The following is a 20,623-nucleotide window of genomic DNA, read 5'->3' as shown; positions in this document are numbered from 1 at the left end:
GAATGTAGCTTTCTCCATCCTCTTCTAGGTGAATAAATACTTGTCATTGTGTACTGAATGACAGCCAAAAATGATGCAACAGTGAATACTAGTGATTTTTACGAGCTAATGGGTTGAAAGCCTGTAATTCTTGGGGTTTATTTTTAGCTGAGAGCTACATAGGACTATCTCACCCGAAAACCTTAGAATGGAATTTCTCCATTAGGAGGCTGCTATGGAAAAGCAAAGCTCCCTAGAAAAGGGCTGGCCTCTGATAAGCTGCATTCAATCCCCCTGGTTGTTGTCACACAGCTTGAGCCAATACTAATAATGATAAAGGGAGGGAGGGAGGCAATGCTGCATTTCAAGCTGTCAGTGAGAATTTCCAATTTCATTGCAGAAGCAGCTGTGCCTTGTTATTCTACTTATCAAATGTGAGTTTGAGAACTCAAAAATATTTTCACATGCTCTAAGACAGCCTTTATCTGATATGGGAGATATTTAGCACTTGCAGAAATTTTTTTATCCCAGTTAGCACAAACATTATATTACTGAGACAAACAAACAAAAAAAAAAAAAAAAAAAAAAAAACAAGAATCCTCTGAAACATGCCTCATCTGCAAAACTTGGCATTTTTGTAAAATACCTTAAGGGAACTCAGATGACAATCTTTTGGTAATAGCAGATGCATCTTAAATCTTCCACAATTCATTCAAGCAGAACAGGGAGAATCTCATGAAAATTCAAGACTGTACCCGTGTGGTAAAATTCCTGCATGGCTCAATGACAGAATGTCAGCTGATATTGTGTAGGTGTGAAATCACCCCAGCAGCCAGTCTGGGTACCAAGGGCATTATGTACTTCAGAATCCTGGATTATTGTGCCAATTCACCCACACTATTAAAAACCCAAGTGCAGGGAAACAAACTATAAACCTTGCAACAAACTATAAAATTTCCTTCCTAACCCCTTGCTTTCAGCCATTCTGGCTTGGAGGCAAGAGCCCACCTCCCTCAGTACACTGGTAGAGCTATGAACACAGAACACAGCTTTGAAATGACAAATAATGATCACAAAGCAGCCCAAAAAAATGTGTCATAATCATGTTTCCCCTTGCCACTCCTGCATTTTGTTACTTGGAGAAGTTCCCCTCGTTGTTGAAATAACCAGGGATTTTGTCTGTGAAGAGTCAATGTCTTCTCAGCAGCCTGTTTTCCATGTCCTCATTTGTTACATCCCTAAAAATAATGGCAGCAAAGCAGGCAAACAGCCAACTGCAGTTTTTAGTCAGTCACTTCAATGCATCTGTCACCTCAGGTGGCTTGTGCTGAAAGACAGAATACCACAAACAAGCTGCTACTTCTGCAACACTCAATTACTTTTAGATGTCTTGGATTTATTTGGATGCTCCCATAAAGTTAAAATGGTATTTTGTCACCTTAATCCTCACAGATAAACCCTGAACCAGGAGCTTGATCACACCATCTCTTTCTCTCCACTGTGACCACACCAACCTCTTCAGGTGAGACTTCCTGCTACCATAAGCTGTCTCCTGCAGCCAATGGCAATGACTATGACAGGAGCATCCTTGAGAAATCCACTGCAATCTGAGCATCCAGACAGGCTGAACCCACCCTCTATGCTGGCTGAAGTGCTAGTGACTCCTCCATTGTACTTTGCCTTAAACAAAATACTTTGCCTTATTAAACAAAATTCCTTCAGGGATCAAGGACTACCTGAACTTTCCATTCTAGATGAGTGACTGCAGGCAAGTATTTGTCCCTTCTGAGAAAGACCACTAAGTGCAACAGGCTTTTCATCAAGCTTGTCTACTTGCTATCACAGACTTGAGTCACTTGGGGCACATCAGAAATACCAGACAGGTATTAATGTACCAGCAGGCATCACTAAAGAGAACTGGGATTGTAAGGACCTTTGAGAACCACCTGTGGTGACATCAGGCATAAAAGGACAGAGCATCAAGGATTGTAATACACAAATTACAGGTAAATACAACCAAGTGTTGTCACATGGTTTTAGGTGGGAAATACAGCTACACAACTTCTCTTTAGTACTTATGCATAATGTAATGACACTGTTATCCAGTCTAATAATTGCCAGTAAAACAACAATTTAGAAAGCAATTAATTTCCCAATGTCCATTTTTGCAAAGCTAATTTCAAAACACACATTGCTGCAACTTCCAAATAAATGCACATGCAAAAGCACTTCTTGCTCACTGCACTGAATGCAGATTCCAACTAACAGCACCTGTTTGAATTGAACAAAACCAGAGACAATGTTCATTTCCTTACTGAAACTTGTCAGTTGACTCAATTCTATTAAAATAAATCAACTGGAAAGCCTTTTCCCACTCTCCTCTCCTGCAGTCCTGGGCTCTTTTCTTTAGCCAGCTGCACGTGCAAAGCAGCACAACTCAGCAGTGCTTGCTATGTTGTAAAGAAAAAAAACAAACAAAAAAACCCCACAAAAATCAAGAGCTGCAGTGTCACAATTTTCCTGGGAAAATAGGGACTAAGGAACCTTCACCCTGATTTTACCTGACCTCTGAGACCTGGGGACTCATAGACACAGTGAATGTATTAGCACAGAGCAGAGCTGCATCGGATAAAATATTTATGGTTTCTATTTCATCACTGGACCTGAAATGAGGCATGGTTAAACCTCTTCCTGAATCCTCTCCTCAGTGTGGCCATGCCAGCAAAGCTTAGCAGATCAGCAATAGTAGAAACAAAATGTTTAGACACGTTTTCAGATATCCATGTATTTTTCTTTTTCTCCCTTAAAAAAGGCAGAAGCAGGAAGTGCAAAGGGAATTCTAGCTGAAGTGACCTGCCCAGCTCCTAGCTGGGGCACTATGGGGGCTGACACAGAGGCTATTTTAAGATAAGGAAAGGCTCACAACCTTCAGATGTCAACATTTAGCAGTGGGCAGTATTTCAAGTATTTATACAGCCATGTCCCTTTCTGAGGAAATACAAACATGAACGCTTTTTACACCAGAACTGCTGTGCAGAAGAGGAAGTGTTACCAAGAAGGAGTTGAATTCTTTTCCCACTCATCCAAGTCAGGACGACAAGCTTTGGAGATTACTACTATAATTTGTGAAAAATACTATATTCAAAGACCTGAAATAAACCACAGACAAGACTGGAGATAACTGCTTTATTTTTACATTTCAGCAACAGGAGAAATAATTGAAGATGAAATTATCTGCTTTGTTGTAAAGTATAAAAACATTTAATTATAAATATTCAGCTAAAAAAGCGTGATTTATAAAATATAATCTGTGAAGATATATACACAGTTTAATCGTTTAGCAATTCTTTCACCTGACATTAAAGAGTAGAGGTTTTTCTATTTATTATTCCATGCTCACAGTTTAGTGCTCACAGTTTAAGAAGCAAAACAGATAAGTGAAAAGATGACTGGTGAGTTTTGTCCTGGAAAAAAAAAAAATTAACATTTTGCCATGAATTTGGGCAATAGCAGAGGCAGAATTTGAGCAAATCTATGTCTTGAGAGAGGTCTCTGAGGGAAGCTCCCCTGCCATGACTGACCATGTTTATATCCACACAAGCAGTGGGTATCTCAACACTTGTGGTCGAGTTTCCCGTATTTCCAAGAGAAAATGGCTAATAGTATAATGCAAGCCGTCAAAATTCAGTTCAGTTAAATGTGCTCACCTCTTTGCTCTCTGAGCAGGGGTTGCTCAGTATGCTGTGCTGGTGTCCTTTGTTGTACCTCTAATGAAATCAGTGTCACCTTGATGATTCAGGCTATGAGCAAATTTCCAAATAGAAAACCCCAGTGTGCCATCCAATTGCACTGTCCAGCTGACAATACCCCCTAAAAACAGATACAGCTGCCTAAGGCTGGAAAATAACAGTGAAGCTGTACAGTACACTAAATATGATGGAATGTGAATGAAGATAAATGGTCAGGCAACTCTGTTTTCTATTCCTCGTTTAAGAGAGCCAGCTTTTTCCCTTTGAAGTCTTGGGAAATCTCGCCTCTTATCGAAGGGTTTGTTACTATGGCACTTCAGAGAAGAGAAACTGGAAGACTTCAACATGCTGGGTGGCAGAAAATGCTACAGGAAATAAGTGAATTTGATCCATATCCCTAGTAATTATCTCTCTTCACAGTGTTTTCACAGTGCCTGTGGCATGGGGCTTTGAGAAATAAGAATAGGGTGACAACACCCAACAGTAGTACAAATATACAGAAGCCAAGCTGTATTTTGTACACCCTGATTTACACAAGACCTCACTACTTGCCTGTCAGCAAGGAATGAATTAGTACAGGATTAAGAGAAAAAGGATGTACAGGAAATAATGAAGTAAGCAAACATGACACTTGTCAGTGCTCACCCATGATTTGCTACCTGCTGTTTCTACTTTAGGGTGATGTGCTTGTAACAGCTCAGAGCAAACAGCCTATACACAGCTCCTACTATTCACATCATTATGAATGCATAGTAGCTGCAAGAGTTGTGCCCTTAGGAGCTCAGGAGGATCTTCAAGAAAGGAAGGCTAGCAAAGCTGTGATGAGTCTTAGGCAGGATCCAAACAGTTCTGTCCAAGTCAGAGCCCTGATCTGGGAAACGTACCAAGTTGTGTGCAATTTCAGAGTGCATATTGGCTAGTTGGTTACTGGGTAAATGCAGATTTTAACTCCCTGAAAGCTGCTCGGCGGTGCTTCCTTTCCTCCTCTTCCCGCTTTCGCTCATCCTGCTCAGCTTTTATCTCTGCTTCAAATTTACTGGCTGAGGAGAGGGCTTGAGCCTTTATGAGACAGAGAGAAAATAAACAAGTGTCAAGCCTTGCATCAGAGGGAGAGCCAAAGCCTGAGCTACTCCCAGATGAGCAACACAGAACTGCTTGCTGCACCTCCCAGTGCTTGCTGGGATCCTCTGTCAGGACAGCTCAAGTATTAATTACACTGCAGTGCTTGGATATTTACACCCCATACCTGTTACCTTCCTTGACTTTAACATCAACAAAAGAAAGGCTACTTACTAATAAGTCACTAGCAAGTGACCAAAACAAGGCCATCAGTTCTGGGTCACATACATTATTTCCATAAGCAGGCAGCAGGGCATAGGCTGTGAGTACGCAGTGGAAGAAACTACTGCAGAAAACACTCTGAATCACAGCCAAATCTGAGAACATCATACTACACCATGGATAATCTGCAGATCAAAGAGACATTGTTTACTTGCTGGCTATTTTTCCAGCTTTCATCTCAGTACATCTGCTGTGCAATAGCTGTGTTAGGCTCTTGGGAAAAAACTTCTTATATAAACAAGTAGGATTATTTTCTCTCCAACAGAGCTTTCAGAAAGGGTGCTTTGTCAGCTTCGGATGGTGTACAGCTCTTTCTGCCAACCCCAGGACCCTGCAGAATGATTTTGAGTCCAAAGGTTACAGAGAAAGAGATGTCTGAAATACTATACTCCAAAACACTCCGTTCACCACTAAACTCAGAGTGTTCTGGTTGAGGGAGGTTTTGCAAAATGGGAAAACACTGTCCTTATTGCATTAGTTTTCAGGACACTTTTGTCTTTAAAAGAGGTCAGCAACCTAGTCCCAGCCACAGAGACACAGGTCAGGCAGTCAGCTCTACCAGGGTAAGATCCAGAACACAGACTGAATTACATTGCTCTGGTGTGTTGACTGAGCCACAGAAAGGCTCTAGCTAGCGTCCAACAAAATTTGAAAGAAAACTCAGCTGCAGCTGAGTTTTTTCATATTCCTCTGTGCCACACCATACCTTAGCTTCAAAGAAGTTCTTGGCTCCTTTGACTCCCTCAATGGACACATCTATCTCTGAGAGCTTCGCAAGAGTCAATAGGCCGCTGTCCTCCTCAAGTTCCCCAGCTGCAGCTTTGTGGAAAATCAGCAGGAACTAGCAAGACAGAGAAGAGATATTCAGGTTTTTCTCTGAGGCTCAAACAACTTAAAATACAAACAGCACAATCACCTGGAGAGGGATGGAATTCACATTTCAGCAAAGGAAACCAGGTCTATAAAAACCAAGTGGTACCAAGGAGCTTGTGCTCTAGTACACAGTCCTGTTACAGACTAAAAGCAGTACGAATCTCAGAGGAAAAGAAAGTTTCCTGGGAATCAGAGCCCTGGGTAAAGCACAATTCTTACCAAGTCTGGGCTGCTATGTGGCCAGAGAAAGGAGGCCACCTCTGCACCTGCCCAGTACAACTGTTGGGCAGGCTCAGATATAGCTCTTTATGTCCCCACACCCTAATGGTGTACTCGCAAGCCCTCCACTGGCTTCTCCAGTGTTCTAGGGACCTACGTCACATCCCATGACAATGAAAGCAGGGTAAACACACCTCTGGTTCACTTCAGGCTCCCTGAACCAAGGCATCAGTGCAGTCCTTTTATAGAGAATAGCAGCCCAGGTGTGTACATGCCCTTGTGACAGAGTGGCTTGAACAAGTGTCCACAGAGCAAGATGGTATGAAAGTTCTGTCCTGCACTGCACAAATCCAGTGTCACTACAGCAGAGTGTGTATTGGGAAATGAATTGCAAAGGGAAGCAAACAAAATAAGAGTTATATCTCATTCCACAAAAGCTTAATTTGTGTTTTCGTTTTAAAGAAGGAAAAAAACCTGTCTGCTTAAAAATCAAAACCTCTGCACCACCATCCACCTGCCAATCAAACTCCAGGTTAAGATGTGAAAGCTCTAGGTGTACTTGCAGAGGTCCTGTAACTAACTCCCTGCTATTCTTGGTGACCCCAGGAGGTGTCTCAGTGCTCAGAACAGCGCAGAGAGAACAGACACAAGGACAAGCCAGGTACAAAAGGAGCACAAGCAACAAAGCCACGCCAATGCAGTACTTCAAGCCAGGCCAGAGGGCTGCAGATACGAGGTAGGGTTGCCCTGAAATCCCTTTGCACAGGAACATCAAATATCTCCAGGGCTGTGCTCCTCAGACTGCCAGGCTGGGTAGCCTGCTGCTTCCTACGGACAGCCCTAGCTGTCCCAGAGGAGGGCAGCAGAGTCCCAGCATCCACACTGAGCCAGCCCTGCTTCAGCTTGCTCAAAGAAGCTGGTGGGAATGCAAGAGTTTGGGAAGGCCTCCCATGAGGAAGGGTGTGGAGATGACAGCAGGGCTGGCCGCCTTCTTGCACAGGCAGCTCACCAGGCACTGCTCCACACAACAGCCTCTTAACCTGTGAGCACTCAGCACAGGGCAAGCAGAAAGCAGGCTGGGCTTGGCAAGGGAACTTTTCCCTCTCCAAACACATTGTAGTTGGTTGACCCTGGCTGGATGCCAGGCTATCAAAGCCACTCTATCATTCCCCTTCTCATCTGGATAGGGGAGAGAAATTATAATGAAAGTTCATGAGTTAAGGACCTGGAGAGATTATTCACCAAAATACTGTCATAGGCAAAGAAGGCTCAACTTGGGGATATTAACTGAATTTTTTACTAACAAAATTAGAGCAGGGTAATGATAAGTAAAATAATTCTTAAAGACATCTTCCCCTCACCCCTCCCTGCTTGCTAGCTTCCACCTCTTCTCTCCAGCAGTATAGGGAGATAGGGAACGGGGGTTATGGTCAATTCTTCACAGGTTGTTCCTGCCACTGTGCAGGGAAAAAAGAGCCCTTCCCCTGCTCCAGCATGAGCTTCCCATAGATTCACATCTTGCTTTCAGGCAACCACCTGCTGTGGCATGGATGTCCTCCATGGGCTGCAGGTAGATCTCTGCATCCCCATGGACCTCCATGGCCTGCAGGAGGACAGCCTGTTTTACCATGGTCTTTACCATGGGCTGCAGGGGAATCTCAGCCTCAGAACCTGGATCACCTGCCCCTCTCTCTCCACTAACCCGGGTCTCTGCAAAGCTATTCCTCTCACATATTCTCACTCCTCTCTTCTCTGGCCATAATTACGTCTGCATGGTAACTTTTTAACCTTCTTAAATATGCTATCACAGAGGCATTAGTATCATCCCTGATTGGCTCGCCTTGGTCAGTGGCAGGTCTGCCCTGGAGCTGGCTGGCTTTGGCTTACCAGACATGGGGGAAAATTCTAACAGCTTCTCATAGAAGCCACTCCTTGCAGACCCCCTGCTATGAGAACCTGGCCATGCAAACCCAATGCACACATGTAAGAAATAAATGATTCACTGCCAAACAGGCAAAGCATCCTGCTTGGAAAGAAAACAAATCCTCCCCAAGACATCCTCTCCCTCTGCTCAGATCCACTGGGCTCTAGCTAGTTCCCCTTTGCCACTACCAGGCACTGTGACACAGAGGGCTGGCAGCTAGGCTGGAATTAGTCATGCTTCCTCCTGCTCCACCCTTAAAGTCCCACTTCCTGGCATTGGAAAAGAGCAGTGGAGGCAGCACAATCCTGAGGTCTGATACAGCTGTCACCTGGGGAGGGACTGGGTCATGAGTACAAGTGAGCATGAATCATCCTGAAACTAAGGGATGCAATCATCTAGAATATAGGCTGTTGTGGCCACAAAGGGCAGGCTGAGTTTAAGGAAACTTGGGACCAAGACACTGGTTAGGGTGGACAGAGCATAATGTCAGTCCCAAGGATCTGGCAAGGTGGACTATGGGAGATCATGCTGGTTCGCAAAGGAGCTCAGCAGCAATCACTCCAGCACACAGCCTGCAGCCCACTTTACCTTGAGGTACTGGTCCTTACTAGCTAGAGAACACCAGCAATCTGCATTCAGCTCCCATTGCTAGCCTGTGTAACACCCTTGCTGGGCCCATGACACACCACGTACAGCTAAGTCTCAAGGAAATGTCAACAGAGAAGCATGTGAATAATGTAGGTAGGTACCATTCAAAACTCTGCTCTCAAAGAGGACAACATGACCCACACTTTCCAACCCACTAACCTGGTAAATTGTATTTGCTTTCACATCCTTCATGATCCAAGACCTCCCCCACAAAGCCAGGCTGGGCATCATGAAAGAAAAGGTGTGGGACTGACAGTCAGCAGCAGCCTTGCGACAGCAGCTTGCCAGAAAAGCAGCACTATGTAAGGATGTGGTTTGCACCAACCCTGGCAGCAAACACATCATGTGGGTCAACATTTCAGCTGGAGAGGGTGTAGGGGGCAGTGGGTGGATTTCTGTGGGTTCTAGGTAGCAGCTCAAATTACCCATTACTATCCCAGCAATTAACTCTGGTTTCCTGTGGTAATGATGGAACTAGACAGTCAGAGGTGTAGGGTTTTTTCCTCCCACTAGACCTAATATTTTTAAGCCTAAATTTCATTGCTTGAGTCACAACAGGAGTCTTGTACAGTTAATTGTTAATGTATTGGTGGATGTTCAAAGGTCAATGGTAAAAGGCAGCTTTCCTAACAGGGCCTGTGGTTTGTCAGCAGCCTGCTTGCCAGGCAACAGCTTATCTGGGATGGGAGGACACTACTCAAAGCAGTAGAAAAAGGTGATCTATTGCAAGTGAATGAGATCCCTACCAATTCTCTGGCCAGGCCACAAGAAGAGTATGATCAGGCAGATATGCCAGGACTTGGTATTCTCTGGGTAGGCACGGGAGCCCTCCAGTACTATAGTTGCACCCTACTGTGTTCAGACACTCATTTAAACCAGTTTTCTCCTGGTATCATCTGAATTACTCAAATCAGCTTAGTCACCCTCCACATGCTTGCTTGTCACCACCAATGAGAAGCAGAATGGGACAGGCCTATGGGATGGTTGAGGCCTCCTAACCCACCAGGGAACCTGCTTCCCCATCAGCCCTCTGCCTGAACACAGCAGCTGGACAGGGCACACCTGCAGCAAGGCAAGAAGCATCCTGCTCCTCTCTACCACAGAAGCTTTGGGTATCTGCCAAAACTGCTGTGTAATTTGTCCCCAGAGCTCTGCCAGTGATGCTCCCTCATTCCGAACCATCAGCCACTCAAGCTTGCAGTTGCATGACCATTGTTTTGAAGCAAAACACTTCAACAGCACCAGCTGCTGCATGCCACATGCCAGGGGCTGGCAGCACAGGCACCCCTGCCTGTGCTCCAAACAGGTGGCAGCAGAAGAGGAGCTGCTCTGCCAGTTTGTGTCATATCACTCATGCTGGGACATCATAGCACTTTTCAGGCCCTTGAGGATAAAGGCATTTCTCTTCCATGGGAGAGGCCCTGCAGCAAGCCTGGAGGCTGTCCCCAGCTCTTCACCCAGAATGAAGGTGGCCCAGAATGCACATCGACAGAGGGCTCTTCAGCCTACTCAGTGATTTGGCAATCAGTGACCTGAGGCCATGGGCCCGTGCTCTTCCTGCTCCACTGGATTCTTTGCTACCTCCAGTTCACCTCTCACCGGGCAGCAGGGAACTCAGGGACAGGGTCTCATTTCTCAGATTTGCATATCCTTCCCCCTCTCTTGTAACCCAAGTCCTTGGTCTCTGTCTTTTCCTGCTGCCCTCTTGCACTGAAATAAATCAAACAAAGCCCTTGGGGCACAAAAGCAGAGGAAGATGGTGTGATGTGCCAGTGGAGAGAGATGGTGCAGCAGCTCTGTGAGTGACAGTCACCCCTCATGAAACAACCAGCCCAACCAGTCGCAGGCCTTGGCTGCTCATCCTCCCTCCCAGCACTGCCAAAGCTCTCAAACTCCCACAATGGAGAGCTTGATGTTCTGAGCCCTACCCTGTAAGAGGTGTGGTGAGAGCATCATGCCTGCAGAAACAAGGGAGCCCAGATGCTCAGGGCCCACCACAGGCATCCCACAGGACGGAAGGAAGCAGCACAGCCCTCAAAACCAGTGCAGGACGTAAGAAGTGCTGCCCCTGCTGTTTCTACCTAAGGGGCTGTGGGTTAACTCAGAAAGCCAGTGTGACATTTGCTTGTAACCAAGCCAGCTCTCAAAGACTGAGAGGAGGAAATGATGCAACAGGAGCTTTTGGTACCTGGGTTCCCTCTTCCTCCTGAGATGATTTGGGTACCCCTGAGTACATGCAGGTCACTGCTCAAATTTCCTCTCTTCCTCTGCCTGGAAGAGGATCCTGGCCTGTCCTCACAGCTGTCACAATACAGTGGTAACAGACAGACCTGTTTGAGCAGTGTCATTGCTGAGCCAGCGTGCAGTAGCAAACTGCTGTATCCATGTGTTTATTCTTTGTTGCAGGGAGGTGACCACCCCTCAAAAAGCTTGCCACGGCTGGTCACTGCATGATGCAGAGAGGGTCTCAATACAAACTGGAAGAGAGAGCCTTTTGTGGCTCATGAGATGAGCTGCTCCAAGTAGAGCTCCTGAACTGCACCTAAAATGAGGTCTCAGCTGCTGCACCACAGGAGCCAAGCAATGAGACCTGGAAACTGAAGGGACAGAACTCCACCTATAACAGGGAGCTCAGTGAGCACTCCCAGCAGCTGCAACAGGGCTCAAATGTGTTCCCAAAGCAAGCAAGGAAGTTGGAGAGCTTTGGCATCAGGTACCATGACGGTCATGTGAAGATGGAGGTTAACAACGCTCCGCACCCTTGGCATGGGGAAGCTCACCAGCTTTTCCACTGCACCCCACCACTGGAAAAACACAGAGGGGAGAGGGCTCCCTACAGCCTCCAGGGTCCAGCTGCCTCCTCCTTCAGCCCTGCAGCCACATCCCTGTCTGTTATTGCAGCCACCCTCACCTCACGGAAGCTGAGCTTCCCATCAAAGTCTTCATCCACCTCCTTGATCATGTTCTTCAGCCCCAGGTGAGTCTGCGGGGCTCCCAGCTTTTCCATCATCAGCTTCAGCTCCATCAGGTCGATATATCCATCCCGTCCAGAGTCATACCTGCAGGGTGCAAAGGGGAAGGGGTCAACCATCATCATCCCCATACTCAGCTCTCCAGAAGAGGAACCGTGCACATGGATGAAGTCACTGTGTGATTCAAAGCTCAGGGGAGAGGGGAAGCTGCATGACATAGCCAGTGCTGAGATATATTAAGCTCAGGGAAGTAGCTGTCAGCTTTCAGAGCTGTCTCACCAGAGAGAGAAGTACTTAAGGGAACTCAGACCAAATGACCCACACAGAAGGAGCATGGAAGAACTCAGCTTATCTCAGTGGGATTTCCATTTCACCCACTTGCCTGTGCAGCACAAAGGTAACTTGCACACAGCTTACACCATGCACCAACAACATGGTGAGGCAAAGGCATGCATAATCAGCTGCTGCCAGATTTCCTGCTAGTTTCAAGGAGAAACAGGGAACAGAGACCAAGCAGACCCTCTTGGCAGAAAGCAATCTTTCTTTGTAAGCAAAACTCCCCCCTCTAGCTGTTGAGATCTTTCCTGTCCAAAATGCTTTTGTACTAAAACAAGCACCGTGCTTCAGGGCAGCTGTTTATTCTGCGTCCCCAGGCGGAGCAGAAAGACAGTCCCAAGGGAGCATAGCAATCCTAGTCAGGGCTGTGGTACCAGGGCTGCACCACAGGGCCAGGCTAGCAGAAGAAACCAGTGCCCACCTCCAGGAGCAAGACTAGAGTGGGACCATGCTCCCAATGGAGCACCAAGGACTGCAAGGACTCTTCAGAGGAGAGCACCAGTGCAAGGGGAGGAGTGCTTTAGGGATGGGGAGGCAGCAAGCGATCTGCTGTGCACAGCCTGGGACTGTGCACCAACTCCTCCCAACATCTGCTGTGGGTGTGGGTAAAGCATCTGGTCCATCCAGCAAACAGCACTTCACACCCACCAGGGCTATCACCAGCTTTCAAAGTCCAAAAGCTGCAGGGATGGGCGCTCTGTAATCAGCTGGTCAACAGCCCTCTTTCATCCAGATCTTGCCATCAGGGTTCAGCACAGAGCTCTGGCTTCACAGGAGAGGACGGGGGTCTCCCAAGCTGGGCTCAGCTCTGGCACACAGCCTGCCACTGCACCCCTGCCACCATCTCAACCCTGACAGAGTTAAATCCTTTCAACCATTCAGAAGGAAACCATAGGCACAGTGCTGAAGCGTTCCAGTGGGCAGGAGCCAGTCAAATCCTCCCACCCATCATCTTTCATTGACTGTTAGCTCTCTTCCAAAGAAATGAGGGCTGTAGCCATCTCAGACAGAGATCTGCACAGTTGTGGTTACCCTGGAAGAAAGCCCTTTCCAGCTGAAAAACCTCATAGCCACAGAGGAAGCTGTGGCAAAGGAAGGCACGAACAAAGCCACCTGCCCGAAACTGCATACAGGCCTGAGCAGCACAAGGCAGAGCTGCAGCCAACCTCTCTGCTTCTGCCTTCATGAGCACAGTCACAGCAGAATTTTCCCCCAAACCAGGGTGGTCTCCATGACTTTCCAGAGTCCCACCACCCCCATAACTATTTCTGATAATCTGTAGCTATTAGTTTCCAAGGGTCCCAGGACTAAGAGATTCCCAATGACAGGGATGTAACTACCAGACTAGGTTGGCACAGAACTCCTGTTACCTATCTGCCTGCATTCTCTGTACACCCAGCAAGCCCCATGAGCCCACCAAGCTGAACTGCTTTCTGAAAAACTAGGAAAGAAACCTCCATCAGAGCAGAAACCAGGTCATAAACCTGGGATATCACAGGGAAGAAGTGCAGCAAGGTCTTCACAGCAAGGAAGGTGTCAGTTAATTATGGCACATTCACAGCCATTACCCAGCCCAGAGCTGAGATGCACTTCCAAGACATCACAGAAAGCATAGTAAGTGGAATATTTAATTGTAAATTTGCTTTTTTTTTCAAGTTTGGGAGAAAGGGTGCAGAGCTGTCACTGCTGGAGACACAGTGCTTTTGATTAGACACAGCAGCAAAATGTGCAATGGCAGAGAGGCACCTGGGGTTGGGTTTTTTGGGGGCTCAGAAGGCTCATAATGCCCTTTGGCTGGGTGCAGAAGCAAAATAATATCAATGTCCCCTCTAAGGGCTGTTCATCTGGGGTTGGGACACTGCCCAGCCCTACATGGAAGCTCTGGGTAAGAGATGAAGGCAGAAGTAGGGCACAAGCCCAGCCTGTGCCTGCAGTTCTTATCTCACCCTCCTGTTATGGCTATTACCTGCAGGTAAACATTGGCCCAGGGGTGAGTACACTGCCCTGAAAGGGTTAAGCATGGGGCACAGCTTCAGGGCTCATCCCTGCAAAGAGGCAGGACAAAGCCAGGATTGTGAGAAATGGGGTCTTGCCAACAGCAGGCCTGGCAGAGCAGCACTCTGTACCAGCCACACAATGGGTGTTGAGCATGCTGGGCCGGAGTACAGCTGGTGCTGAGAAGCACCCAGAAATCAGGTTACCAGTCCCCTGCACTCAGAGACAGCCAGACAGAGGGGCACTGAAACTCAGTGGCAGCACCCTGCAAACTGCTGCGTTCCCTCCCTGCCCCCTCGCCTCTTAAAACAGCTGCACTATTTTAGGACCTGGGTACAGCCACTCAGCTGCTGCACAGCCAGACTATTTAGGGAGAGGCATACTTATAGGGCATCAGAAACAGCACAATTCACTCCCCACCACCCTCCCCCAGCAGACCACAGGCATTCAGCACTGTGGGGCACAATGCAGACTGCATCCTTCTAGTTAGTTGATGCTTCCAGCACACCTCAGTCCTACCCAAGACCCACAGCCTGCCTTTCGAGAGATCATAAAACTCCCCTGTCTGCCTTTTGGCAGCCCCCTTTCAGGGCCCTTGCTCAGCCAGCCCCAGATGCCTCACACACAGCTGCCAGCAGCACAGCCCTGCCCTGGTGATGGACAGCCAGCACCTTCACAGACAGAGCTGGCAGAAGGCACCAGGGCAAGTTAAACACACCCCAGCATGCAGGGGAGCCATTCCATCCTGTACTCCAGGAGTGGCATGGCAAGAGCATGAAGCACTCAGGTGCCTGGCAAGCCTCACCAGTGTACTGTCCTGCTGTGACACCAGAGCTTGCTTCCTTCAGGCTCAAAGCTCCCTGGGACATGAGCCAAGCCTCACCTGAGTGATGTGCAGGCATTACAGACAGAGAGGAATTGTGCCAACAGGCACAGACATCTCATGTCACAGGAAGGCCACTCCAGCAGCAGGTCAGTGCCACGGCTACAGCAGATCCCACCTGTGACCTGTGCGGCTGGGATGCCGCAGGCAGGTACAGGCACCATGGCCGCTGTAATAAAGCTTTGCCACGCTGCTGCCACAGCAGTGTTCCTGGCAGCAAATCAGATACAGCAGTGGCTGCCAAAATCTGCTGCAACAAGGATGCACCCAGATTCTCACACTGGCTTGCTTTCACCCGGACTGCGGAGCATGCCTGGCTGCTGAAGCACTGGGAGAGGAAAGCAAGAGACAAAATCAGGGGGAAGGAAGGAATACTTGCTGAAAAGACTTGCTTAAGAGCATGAAGTCTGTTACACAATTACAATTACTGCCCAAGTACCAGCACTGCACTGGTGTTACACAGGTGCTGGGGGGGTTACACCACAGAAGAAAGAAGGATCAGGAAGGGAGGAAAAAGGAGATGCCAAGCACTGCATCACCTGTAGTGACTCTGCAGTCACCTTCCTCTAAAACTCCACTTAACAAATAGGACAATTGAATGAGAAAACACAGATCCTGAAGGATCAAAGAGCAGTTGCTAAACATTTACATTCCTTGAGAAAAGCTGAAATGAAAACCTCCCTGTACATGTTTGCTGCACCTTACCTTGCTTCACATACTATGGACACCTGTACTTTGATCTGCAGTTCCTATATGCTGCAATGGCTTAATTGAGGCTTTGAAATAAAGCAGTTGGAATAATGATGCTGAAGTAATAATCTCCTCTTAAATATTTCAAATCCTAAGTAGCACTTTATTCCCTCAGAGCATTGTGTTTCACCTCACATGGAGAAGGTGGTGCCAATCTCTGCTCCCTGATATCCAGCGATAGGATAAATGGGAATGGTTCAAAACTGCCTTAGAGAAAGAACAGACTGGACCTGAGGAAGCCTTTCTATAAGCCTGAGATGGTTGTCAGACCCTGGAACAGCCTTCCTAGAAAGGTGGTCAGTGCCTCAAGCCTGTCAGTGTTTAAGAGACATTTGGACAATGGTCTTAAAAACAAGCCTTAACTTTTGGTTAGTCCTGAAGCAATTAGGCAGTTGAACTAGATATGATCACTGGTGGTCCATTCCAAATGGAATATCCTATTCTGTTGCCAAGAGCTTTGGAAACAATTCCTCCATACCAGGGTGGGCACAGGAACAGGCTCCTCAGCCACATGCAGCTTCATCCTCCCCAATCCAGGCAGAAGGAGCTCTCCTGCTCTTAAGTAGACATGCGGGCAAGATGAGAGTCTCCTCCACTAAGATATTCTCCAAGATGCTGGGCAAGACCCGCAGGCCCATGCTGAGTCCCCACGGTAATAACCTTCCTGCCCACTGAAGTCCAGAAACAGCCGGTCACAGACCAGAGGCAGCCAGTCACATGGAGCACATGACAGCTCTAGAGAAAGCAGGGCTGCTGAAGCATGTCAGAAGAGGCTGGGGCACCTGGCAAAGGGGCTCCTAAGTGGCTCCAGGAGGGCAAGGGGACATCACAGCTTCTCCCATCAGCCAGATGCAAGGAACTTATGCAATGTGTGGGCAACACATGAAATTCCCTAGATATAAAAGGCAATAGCAAGACTGGAATTTCTCCACTCCCTCACACCCCACAGATGAAGCTGCTGTCTGTTTTCCTCCCCCTTACATTTCTCATAAAGGTCATTCCTGCCAGGCAGAGCCTCACTGCCAACTCTGCCAATTTCCTGGACAAAGATGGCACCAAGGAGCGTGTGAGTCTCCAGAGGCCCTAAGAGTTCACTCAGACAACTCAGGAAAGAGAGGTTATCGTGGTTACCACAGTCCTTACATATTGTTAGAATAGGCAGCTAATTAGGTCACATTATAATTAACCTGAGCGCTAGACTTCCTGGTTTCTGCCAAAAAAAATATCCATCCTGAGAGCTGTCTGCACCCAGCACTCCAGCAGATACCTGCACCCTATCTCCAGTGGAATGGGGCCAAAAAGGAGAGATGCTGATAAGAGGAGGCTTGGACAAGAGAGGGGGAAAAGTGGGCCCAGCTGTGGCAGCCAGAGCAAAAGGCATTATTTCTGCTTTGGAAGGATGCTCCTGGCATAGCTAGCAGCACACAGCCCCAGATGGAGAACTATATTTTGGGAAGTCCCACTTTCAGACAAGTTCTTTGCTTCCACCCTGGCAGTCACAGCCACCATCCATACCATGGGATGCCATAACAGACATTCAGGGCAGCTGCTATCACTAGGTCATCTTTTCAGCTGGAGCACCATGACACAGCCCACATCATGCACAGGACCACAGGCTCAAATTTAGTCTAAACTACAGATTTAAAAGTCCCACTAGACTGATAAACATTTTTTTTGGACTGGAAGTTTCCTACTGGAAACCTGGCATCCTATGGCAATGAGAAGACAGTAAAGGAAAAAAATAAGCCTTTGAGAGAGGGATGTAAGAAAGACCCTGAGCTGCAGTGGCCAGGGCCAATAAGCCATACAGAAAATTAAAGCCTTAATCACATTAACTCAAGCTCTGACTGACAGGAATTAAGGGGAACATTTCCTCTCCTCATGGAGCACGCGATGTCAGCCAATAGTTGAGACAGGTCACTGGCAGCAGATGGACTAAAGACCAGATCCTCTTCCACTGCAAACCTCAGGTGCCTGTAACACTGAACACCAGGACAGAGTTCTCTGGCTGCATGTCCAGGAAACACAACCGGGAAGCATGCAGCCCACCTTCTTCCCCCTTTGGCATCAGCAGTTCCTACAGGGTATGCAATGCTTTCCAGCTACATTGACCAGCTGATTAGCATTCAACTGCAAAGCCTTGCTTTTCCTGCTTACAAGGCTGGCGTTTAATGAGCTCATTGTTGAAAAATCAGGCTGCAATTCAGCTCTTCCACTTTTGATTTCCCAAAACCACCGCCATTCCTTTCCTCTTCCCTACTGAGGCAGTGCTGCTGCCCAGTCCAGGCTCTCACCCCCAGCTTTCAGGCCTTGCCTGCATTGTTTGTCCTCCAATCCTCACAGCACCATGTATCAGCCTTCCATAGAGGGGGATCCCCTTTAAGCACAGTCAAAAGGGACACAGGAGAGAGTGGAGCAGCAGTCCCGCCTGGACCACCTCGCTTCCCACATCAGCTGCCAACACAACGCTGCCTGTGCAACAAAGAACTCCAAACTCCAGTAAGCTCACAAAAGCCCATCGCCTGGTCTCCTGTGGCAACAGCCCGGCTGGGACAGGCAACACCCCGCAGCGCTGGGAGCCAGCAGCATTCAACTAACTCTTGATCTCCTCGCAACAATTCAGGGTGCCCAAGGCAGCTTTCAGCTAGGCGAACAATGATTTGACAACTTACAAATCTCACTTCAATCACCTCAGTAAGGTGAAGTACACCTTCACACCTTGCTCTGTGGTCCTGCCACCTCCTGTCCACAGCAGCTTCCTCCCAGTCTGGCAGCCTCTCATGTGGCTCTGAGGACACAGACACCTAGGAGCCCATGGGTCTGTGGTGCTGGAGGGAAATCTGAGCGCAGACAAAGGTACCCAGACACAGTCTAACTGCAGGAGCCAGGACATGGTCTGGAGGAGAGAAAGGGGCACGATCATGGTCTCGGGGAGGGCCAAGCCCTTCTGCTTACAGGAGCAGCTCTCCCTGCTGCTAGCAGCAGCTTGACTTTGACACAAACCTTCCTGCTGGGAGGGGAACCCCATCGCAGCCCCCACGAAGCGGGTAGAAAAACGAATCTGTGCTCAACCTTTGTTTGGGTGCATGGTAGGAAGCGCCAAACCTGGAAGACAGGACTGTGCGTGGAGCTAGGACACTGCCAGGCAGAGCCAGCAGGGCAGCTGGGGACGTTCAGGGTCGCAGTTGTTTCAGGAAAATGTCCAGCACTTCTGCCAGCCCCCGGGACACAGACCCACCGGGTGCCCCAGGGTGTGGGGCAGAAAAGTATCTGTGTTCTCACAACCCCCCGTCCCACCCAGAGCGTCCCGCAAAGCCATAGCTCCTGGGTGCCACCACAAACAGCCACCGTTCCAATCCCAGGAAGAGCAGAGGCCATGAGCTAAACGCAGGGCTGAGCCCCAGGCAAACTCTACGAGTCCCCCAGCAAAGCACAGAGACAATCTGGGGATCAGATGGCGCTGGGAACGCGCCGCGGCTTCCTCCAGCCCGACCGCAAAACCGCGGAGAAATGCGAGCATGCCGCCGAGAGCGGGCAGCCCTCCTCCAGATGTGCCCCCGGGGGCCGACCCGGGAGGGGCTGCGCGGGAAGACAGAGCCCCGGCCCCGGAGCCCACGGGCCGGACAGCGAGCCCCCCGCCCCACTCCACCCCACTCACAGGCGGAACATGCGCTCCATGTCCTTGATCTGCCGGCGGCTGAACTCCTTGAACTCGGTGTAGGGGTTGAAGACCGCGGCCCGCCGGGGCTGCGCCGCACCCTCGTTGATGTCCTGCCGCCGGCACAGCTTGGCGCTCAGCTCTGCGCCCGCACTGGCCGTCAGGCAGCTCCGCTCCTCCACCTCCCCGGCCGCCACCGCGCCCTTGACCGCCTCTGCCTCATCCTCCGCCACTGTCCCACTCTCCTCCAGCTGCAGCCGCCGCTGCAGCTTCTGCGCCAGCTCCTCCGAGGCCATGGCCCGGCGCTCCCGCCGGCTAGCCGCGCTACCGCCCCCTCAGCCCTGCTCCGCTCCGGCCAGGGCCGCCCGCCCCGATGCGCAACTTTATTCCTTCACTTGGCGGGAGCGGGGCGGGACGGGGCGGGGCGGAGGGAGGCCGGGACGAGGCGGGCACTTAAGGAGGCGCGGCGGGGTGGGGAGGGGGATTATGGGGTTTATCGCCACGATATGCGAGGATGTGGTGTGCCGGCATCCCCCCGGCTGATCTCTGGCATGTGTGCTCTCCCATACAGTAGCCACCTCCACCTAGGTGACCTACACAGGCTGTCTCCACACGTCCTCATGCAGGGAGCCCCCCACTCCATGGGCACTCTCCGACACATCCCTCAATCGAGGGATCGAGGAGGTCCTCGCCAGGTCTCCCCTGCACCCCACAGCAGGGCGCTGCACTGGCCCTGGGATGCATAGATCAAGTGCACCCCACAATGCTGCCTGCTCCGGTCCGTTCCGGGGGGCGAGACGAGCCCCGAGCCCGACCAGGAGCCTCCCGCGCCCGGGCATAGCAGCGGGATTCCGTCGGCTCACCAGGCGCTGCAGAGACGGCGGAGATCAGGCTTGCCCGGCACCAGGACAGAGGGACCCCTTAAGCCCCTCTATGCGCCTCCCTTTTCTTACCTCCTTGGTCTAAAATTAGCCTAGGACAAAGCTCGGCTTAGGCCTGGATTCCCTCTCCTTCCCCAGAGAACATGGGCAGCAGGCGGCCTCTTCCCACCACCCAGCCCGCCCCTTCCCAAGATCAGTGCCCGATGCCATCCCTGCTGTCTCCCCGGCTCTCGCAGGGGTGTCCGGCCCGACCGCAAGGACTGTCAAGCCCTCGTCTGACTGATGTGAGCCTGATGGCGTACCCGACATGGTATTAGGGCTGGCGTGGGGCGGTTTAGGTGGCGGCTGATGGGATTTACCCACTGGGGAGGAGGGGGAGAGAAAAGAACCAGCTCGGACACGCCGCCTGCTTATG

At 49.5% G+C, this 20,623-nt stretch overlaps 1 protein-coding gene across 1 annotated transcript; it reads right to left on the bottom strand.

Annotated features, from left to right (window-relative positions):
• Window positions 1-3,151: 3,151 nt before the first annotated feature.
• On the bottom strand, window positions 3,152-19,731 carry EFHD1 (EF-hand domain family member D1). Its single transcript, XM_058844421.1, has 4 exons — window positions 19,328-19,731; window positions 11,645-11,792; window positions 5,776-5,910; window positions 3,152-4,787 (listed from the first exon to the last, which is right to left on the bottom strand). The coding sequence occupies exons 1-4, from the start codon at window positions 19,621-19,623 to the stop codon at window positions 4,653-4,655; spliced, it is 714 nt and encodes a 237-aa protein (XP_058700404.1). The 5' UTR covers window positions 19,624-19,731; the 3' UTR covers window positions 3,152-4,652.
• Between the last annotated feature and the right edge of the window lie 892 nt (window positions 19,732-20,623).

Source organism: Poecile atricapillus, chromosome 8 (assembly GCF_030490865.1).
Source record: "Poecile atricapillus isolate bPoeAtr1 chromosome 8, bPoeAtr1.hap1, whole genome shotgun sequence".
Lineage (NCBI taxonomy): Eukaryota > Metazoa > Chordata > Aves > Passeriformes > Paridae > Poecile > Poecile atricapillus.
Note: the sequence above shows the minus strand (reverse complement) of the source record. Positions and strands in the feature narration are given on the sequence as shown.

Excerpts from the sequence above, each read along its gene's own strand:
- EFHD1 (XM_058844421.1), bottom strand. The coding sequence starts at position 19,623 with ATGGCCTCGGAGGAGCTGGCGCAGAAGCTGCAGCGGCGGCTGCAGCTG. Across the intron at positions 11,793-19,327 it reads ATGGAGCGCATGTTCCGCCT|GTATGACTCTGGACGGGATG; the intron begins GTGAGTGGGGTG and ends TGCACCCTGCAG. Across the intron at positions 4,788-5,775 it reads AGAACTTCTTTGAAGCTAAG|GCTCAAGCCCTCTCCTCAGC; the intron begins GTATGGTGTGGC and ends TGTCTCATAAAG.